General features: G+C 36.5%; 1 protein-coding gene across 2 annotated transcripts; it reads left to right on the forward strand.

Moving 5' to 3' along the window:
• The first annotated feature begins 3,160 nt into the window (after window positions 1-3,160).
• LOC145091636 (WAT1-related protein At3g30340-like) lies at window positions 3,161-5,262 on the forward strand. 2 transcript variants are annotated; one of them, XM_079029399.1, is made up of 6 exons: window positions 3,161-3,652; window positions 3,753-3,818; window positions 3,912-4,028; window positions 4,118-4,556; window positions 4,709-4,860; window positions 4,941-5,262. In XM_079029399.1, the coding sequence occupies exons 1-6, from the start codon at window positions 3,465-3,467 to the stop codon at window positions 5,131-5,133; spliced, it is 1,155 nt and encodes a 384-aa protein (XP_078885525.1). In that variant the 5' UTR covers window positions 3,161-3,464; the 3' UTR covers window positions 5,134-5,262. The 2 variants fall into 2 exon arrangements, with proteins under 2 accessions (XP_078885525.1, XP_078885526.1); XM_079029400.1 differs by having other exon boundaries at window positions 3,756-3,818.
• The last annotated feature ends 2,151 nt before the right edge of the window (window positions 5,263-7,413 follow it).

The raw sequence follows: 7,413 nt of genomic DNA on the forward strand, positions 1-7,413 counted from the left end.
GCTAGGTTGTATATGATTTATATGTATATGCTAGGGTATTATGTGCTAGTGGTAGGGGTGAAATAGTCACCAGTTACCGGTTGAAAGAGACCGAAGGGGAGGCCAACACCCAAATATGCTAGGTAATTACCAGTTGAAAGAGACCGAAGAGGAGGCCAACACCCAGATATGCTAGGTAGTTATCAGTTGAAAGAGACCAAAAGGGAGGCCAACACCCATATATGCTAGGCATTATGTGATTATATTTCATGTGGTATGATGGGGGAACTCACTAAGCTTTGTGCCTACAGTTTTCAATTTTGGTTTCAGGTACGTCTTATTTGAAGGGAAAGGAGCCGGCATGACTGCAGCGCATCACACCACTATTTTCCGCACTATGATGTTCTTGGGATTTATACTCTAACATTATTATGACTTGTTTTGAGACATATGACTTATGGTTTTTATGATATGAGATAACATAACGATGTTTTTAATAATCTATTTTATGAATTATTAAATCAAAAATGAAACTTTTGGTCTTGGATTTTGGGATGTTATAGCGGGAGATTGTAGACCGCACAGAGTCGATAAAAGAGCTATGCAGATAGGCGCCGATCTGATTTGGAGTTTCAAGTCGTAGAGATGGTACTCCTGAAGGTCTCACCTTAGAAAGGAGTCATCCGATTCAAGAAGATGGGCAAGTTGGGCCCCAAATACATCGGTCATTTCAAGGTTATTGCCTGGGTGGGCAGGGTTTTTTACTGTTTGGTGTTACCCGAAGAGCTCAGTTAGATCCACAACACTTTTCACATCTCTCAACTTCGAAAGTGCTTGGTGGATGATTCTGTAGTGGTTCCTTTGGAGGACATTCATGTGGATGAGCGCCTGATATATATATATATATATATATATATATATACACACATATATATATATATATATATATATATATATATATATAGACTGATCGTGTTCGTCGACACGAAGACGAAGACTCTGCGTAACAAGGTTGTCAGCTTGGTGACGGTGTAAGAACCGCAAGGGTTCAGAGTGGACATGGGATCTTGAGGATGAGATGAAAGAGCATTACCCAGAGTTATTTGCAGCAACAAACTTTAAGGTGGAAGTCTGATTCTAATGGGGGAGATTTGTAACACCTGTGTTTCTAGGTATTTCATTTTTGGCTCAAATGTATAAAAATCTTACAATTTCAGTTGTTACGTGGCGTGTAGCCAATGGATACGTTAAGCGTAAACCTTTTAAGGGGAGCATGGGTTTCATCCAGTATGTTGGGCGTACTAATGTGTATGATTGGCGTATTCGTTCAGACCCCAAACCCTAAATTTAAGGGTTTAACCCATATTAAAAGGGCCTTATTCCCTCTAAGCCTCCCTTACAACTAGCTTCTATTCCCTTGAGCTTAAAGATTGAAACCCTAGTTCCTTAGATCAATATTTTAGCCTTTTTGGTATGTTTTTGTATACTTTGGAGAAAGAGAAAGTTGAGCTTGACGAGTTATTGAAGCCAACCTTGTAGATCCATAGTCTCTATCCCATTTATCAACTTCTGGAGGTATAAAGTTCGAATCTGGCTCATCTTTATGTTAGATCTCATTAAATCTTGTTTTTCTTAATATTTTTTCCCAAAACATTATGTCTTGTGAGTAGAAGTTACTCTAGACTTTAGGAAGACTAGTTTTTGTTGTTTCTGAGGTTGTTTATTCATAAAGATGGATTCTTGACTACTACTTTTCTTCCATGCAAAGGATTTTGTCCATTAAGTGAGGTTAGAAAGTTAGGGGCCATGCATATGCATAAAGTCATTAACTTTATGATTCGGAACGTTCATTAGGATTAGATCTAAGCACTTGATGATTTGCCTTGGCGAGTTAAGAGATTAATTTGGAAAGAACTTATTATCGCATTACATGAGGCATAATCCAAGCTACGCCGAACATAGCTCATGAGTTGCCCGACATTTTGTTTGAGTGAGCTCTACGCCCAACGTAGAAGAGAATACACAATGCCTAGCCCCCCCCCAATGTTTGACCGTTGACTTTTCTTTGACCATTGACTTTTGGTCAACTATGGAGGGTCGAGGATTCGAAAGGGAAAAATGGTCTTTTTCCCAATTAAGAGCTTAGTTTAGTTTTGGGACTGGCGAAGTAGGAGATTTTCTTTTTCCTAATTAGGGTTGGTTTGGTTATGTTCAGTAGGAGAGCCTTCAGCTCCACTAACCTAGGAGAGAGTAGGATCTATTCATTGACTGATTGAGGTGAGTCTCTTCACTATACTCGTTGGTCGAAGGCACCAATTCCGGCCCATTATATTATGTTTGTAGGATGATAGTTGTCCTTCTGACATTTGATGATATGCCTGTATATGTTTGTGGTTGTTGTTTTTGTGATTCTTGTTGATATGATTGTATGCTTAACTGTAGGGATGAAATAGACCTGATACTAGTTGAAAGAGGTCGAAGGGGGTGAAATAGAGCCAGTACCGATTGAAAGAGACCGAAGGGGGGGTGAAATAGACCAAGTACCGGTTGAAAGAGACCAAATGGGGTGAAATAGACTCAGGTTAGTTTTGTACTGCTATGTATGTATGGTATGGGGTATTTTGGGGAACTCACTAAGCTTGGTGCTTACAAATTTATGTTTATGGTTTCAGGTATTTTCAGTTCCAAAGGGAAGAGCCCGACATGATTGCATTTTATGACCTGATTTGTACTCTGATAACTATTTTATACGTTATTACGTTTCGATGGGTTTTGAAATGAATGAATTATGTTTCCGTTGTTTTCAAAATGAAAGTTTTACTTAGTAATTTTTGAGAGAGAGAGAGAGAGAGAGAGAGAGAGAGAGAGAGAGAGAGAGAGAGAGAGAGAGAGAGAGAGAGAGAGAGAGAGAGAGAGAGAGAGAGAGAGAGAGAGAGAGAGACTTTCTAGTGCATTCCCCACTTAGTAGATGCTATTGCCTGATTAAGTAATGTTATTAGCTTAAAGAAAGAACTGCCCACATGCCACTTTATGGTTATTTATGATGATGATGATTAGGAGAAACTGAAGGCTACCGTGTGGTTGTCTATCTTATTAAATTAGATCATCTATTTTTTGTTCTTTCCTTTTGTTGTTGCGTATAATATGCATTAACGATGGTTGATTATATGGTTTATGATAGCAGCTGATTCCCGAATACTACCAATTAGTTTGAAAAGAACAGTCAAAAGAGATATAAAGAATAGAATATAAAAGAAATACTTGTATATTAATTAAACTCGTGTGATATTTAAGTTGTCTGCACAAAGGATTGATGTGATCTAAGAGAGTTTCAATTAATTCGGTTCTCTGAGTAGCGAAAAGGCAATCTGTTCCGTATTGTCTATTTAGACATCACCAGAAGTTTCTCTCAACTTGTTTTATGGTTTGCTTTCACAAAATCTACTAAAAACGTGTGAACTCCTTCTACTCAGTCGAAAAGATCGATGGATAGTAAGAGCAATGGAAAGTGGTACCCCGTTTTGGTTATGGTTGCCGTCCATTTTGTGTTCGCCACTATTAATGTACTCCTCAAAAAGGTTATAGTCGATGGACTGAACCATCTCGTCTTTATTACGTATCGCCTGAGTGTCGCTACCATCTTTTTGGCCCCTGTAGCGTTCTTTTTCGAAAGGTACATCTCTCTTCTCTCTCCTCGTTTTGAATGCAATTCTATTTAACTCCGTGGATCTTTATGAATGTGGTGATTATATATATTTGATGCAAAATTCTAGCAGGAAGAACCGGCCGAAGCTCACATACAGCGTAGTGTTCTTCCTTTTCGTAAATGCAATTCTTGGGTTAGTAATTAAGAGAAATATATAAATTGTACTATTTTCTTGAGGCATCTATATATAATTCTATACTAATTTAGGGTTTTCTGCTCGATGCAGGGCATCGCTCACGCAGTACTTGTTCCTTCTTGGTCTACAATACACATCCGCCACATTCACTTGTGCGTTTCTCAATATGGTGCCTGTCATCACCTTTATCATCTCATTACCCTTTGGGTTTGTATCTCCAAGCCTTATCATATTGTAAATCAGTATTGCTATATATTTGTATACGTCTATAGATAGAATTCTTGACGCTGCTTCAGGTTGGAAAGAGTGAACATAAAATCAAATGCTGGAAGAGCCAAAGTGATAGGCACAGTAGTCTGCTTAGGAGGTGGCATGTTACTGACCCTGTACAAAGGAACACCATTATTTAACCACCACTCTCACCTACAACACCAAGTGACAACCGACTCCATTGATCATACTCAATCGATCAGCAGGCTAAGCTCGTTATTGACTACAAGGAAAGCGAGATGGGCTTCTGGGTCTTTGGCTTTGGTTGCGGGTACAGTTTTGTGGTCTTCGTGGTTTCTTGTCCAATCAAACATTGGAAAGAAATACCCATTGCAGTATTCAAGTACCGCTATCATGATGTTCTTTGGTGCCATCCAATCTTTTGCCTTAAGTTTGTCCGTCGACAGAGATCTTTCTTCATGGATTCTTAAAGGAAAATTAGAAGTCTTTAGCATCCTTTATGCTGTAAGTCAAATTAAAAAGCATCCTGCCTACTGCCATACTTTTTCTTCATGTTTAGCGTTGCAACTGTATATAAAGGTTAAAAAGAAAGATGCATTTCTATGACAATGATTTGAAGCTTTCCATCTCACTTTCCAGATAATATTTGCATACAGGGGATCGTAGGGTCGGGGTTTTGCTTTGTTGGGATGTCGTGGTGCGTGAAGAAAAGGGGTCCAGTTTTCAGTTCTGCTTTCAGTCCTCTTGTTCAGATAATAGCAGCAGTATTCGACATTCCATTTCTACATGAACCATTACATCTTGGAAGGTACTGCTACTTTATTCATTGATCATATAATTATTCTATCCTGTCGTTGATCCGGTTTTTGGTTGGTTGGTTGTGAACAGTTTAGTGGGATCCGCTATTGTCGTAGCAGGATTGTACATTCTTCTATGGGGAAAGAACAAAGAAATGCAAATGTCTGGCGTTGAAAAAGGAGATCCAGAAAACGAAATGGTGAAGGTTCAAGACCCTGACCCTGAGTCTCATCCCACGGCTGTCACTTGTGGTTCCAAGGACCCGCCAACGGTGGAATGTTAGACCACGTGTCTCGGTCGTCTTTGTATTCTCATCTGAATGCTTTTATGTCACAAACTTGTACAACCGTTTACGATAAGACTATGAGATGCCATATTCCCAATAAAAATAGATTAATTTGTTTGAGGAAAATTAAGCAGAACTTGTGATGTGTGAATTGCACTCACCTCAAATGCACACTACCATAACTATGGCGCTAAACACTTAATTTTCGAGTTCCAAGATAGTCTAGCGCAACTTTTAGGTGGGGATGAAGTCGCCCAAATTATCGGTAAGGACCCAAGGAGTGCATAGTATATGCTAAGCACTTACATGTAAAAATATAATAGCAGTCATCTGCCGCTATTTGAAATCGCGGTACTCGTGACAGTAAAATTTATATATATTATAGTATTAATCAGTAAATCATACTTCAAAGTTCAACCCAATCTAGTTAATTAGTTAATTAGTAAATTATAATTTACATATCATATTTAGTTAATCATACTTTAAATATCATAATTAGTTAATCATACTTCACATACTAGTTACCTATGTCACAATTAATCATACTTTAACACAATGAATAAGAAAACATATGAAATACTTACTATTTTATCATATTTTAACACAATTGCAGTTACCAAGTAAAATGATTAAGTAATTTGATAGTTAATCATAATGTAGTATTTCAAGTTTTCAACATAATTAGCAAAACAACACATACAAGGTTTTAATGGAAGTCATGACAGTAATAAAATTACAATTTTATTCAATGAAATGACACAAAAGTTTTGGTTTAGGCTAAAAAAAAACAATTTTATTCAATGTAATGACAAAAAAACATTTTTTTATGTAAAATTGCCCAAAAATAGAATTTATTCAAATAACGGTTATAGTGCCGCTATAACGGTGACCATAATCGCTGTAAATAGCGGTAAATCGTGGCGCTAATAACGTCACCGCTATTCTAAACCGCCATTTTGAAATAGCGTTTCTTTACCTCCGCTAACCGCTATAGCGTCGCTATTGACTACATAAAGTATATGTCATATCGTGTCACATTAGTTTTTTAATAGCCACCTCAATGTTATGTCACTTTTGTCATAAGAGATGCATAACATACGATTTTAAAAGGTTGGTCAAATTAATAAAAAAGAATAAAAAAGTAAAATAAAATAAACATATACTTGCACGCATATTTTCTCTACACTATCATTTTCTTCACTTTTTTTCTAACCTAAACATTCAAATTTCATCTAAAGCCAAGAAGCTTTTCATATCATCATCATGTCATACAAATATTACCCTCACTTCTCAAAACCTATTTGTAGAAGAAAGAAAACAAATCTTTTGGTATACATTTAGAAAAATATAATATTGGTTATTTTTTTGGTAGTCTTTTTAACTTATATAGTTACCAAAAGACTATTTTTAGCTTAAATGGTTTTTGTATATGTTCTTTAACTCAAGTAAAATGACTGTATTACAAGTGAGAGTTATTGGATAGTTGTTGATTGAATCAAGATCTAATGGGTCAAACAGAACCATGAATCTGACCGGTAAGAGAGGAACTAATAATGAATTAAATATTTCCTAATATGATATCAAACAGTCTCAACTAAGCTAGACTCACTCTCTTACTAGAACCGATAAAAGACATATCAAAAAGCCTTATATGATATTATTACTAATTGTTAATAGAGTAAATTACAAGATTTGTTGATGTTGCATGAAAAGATTTGGTTTTTGTCAAAAATGTTCCATTATGTGCGGTCCTAAATTTTAGTTTAGTTACAAAGTTTATTACAATTTTGGTTCATGTGGTATTTTGAACGTATGTAGTTTATCATATATATATATATATATATATATATATATATATATATATATATATATATATATATATATATATATATATATATATATAGGACGGTTCACTTGAGATTAGAAAAAGAGATCTTGAGATTCAACCACAGCTATAAATTTCTCATTTCCCGCTCTAACGCTCTAGTATACCAACAACAGCAGTGTATGTGTAATCATAAAAGATTATACATATATCTCCGTTCACAGACTGAGTAATCATATACGATTATGACAGTTAATAGCAGAAAAGGTGGTGGTGACAGAGATGATGGTGGTATAAACGATGGAGGTGACAGTGGTGGGATCGACTGGTGTCAAAGGTGGTGGCAGTAGTTGTGGAAGTGGCGGTTGTGGTGGTGGTGATTGTGGCTAGGGGTGTAAGTGAGCCGAGCTACTCGGGATCGACTCGTTAAAAGCTCGACTCGAGATCGAATT

Source organism: Lactuca serriola, chromosome 3 (assembly GCF_051521515.1).
Source record: "Lactuca serriola cultivar US96UC23 chromosome 3, Lser_US96UC23_V15, whole genome shotgun sequence".
NCBI classification, from domain to species: Eukaryota; Viridiplantae; Streptophyta; class Magnoliopsida; order Asterales; family Asteraceae; genus Lactuca; species Lactuca serriola.

Excerpts from the sequence above, each read along its gene's own strand:
- LOC145091636 (XM_079029399.1), top strand. The coding sequence starts at position 3,465 with ATGGATAGTAAGAGCAATGGAAAGTGGTACCCCGTTTTGGTTATGGTT. Across the intron at positions 3,653-3,752 it reads GTAGCGTTCTTTTTCGAAAG|CAGGAAGAACCGGCCGAAGC; the intron begins GTACATCTCTCT and ends GCAAAATTCTAG. Across the intron at positions 4,029-4,117 it reads ATCATCTCATTACCCTTTGG|GTTGGAAAGAGTGAACATAA; the intron begins GTTTGTATCTCC and ends ACGCTGCTTCAG.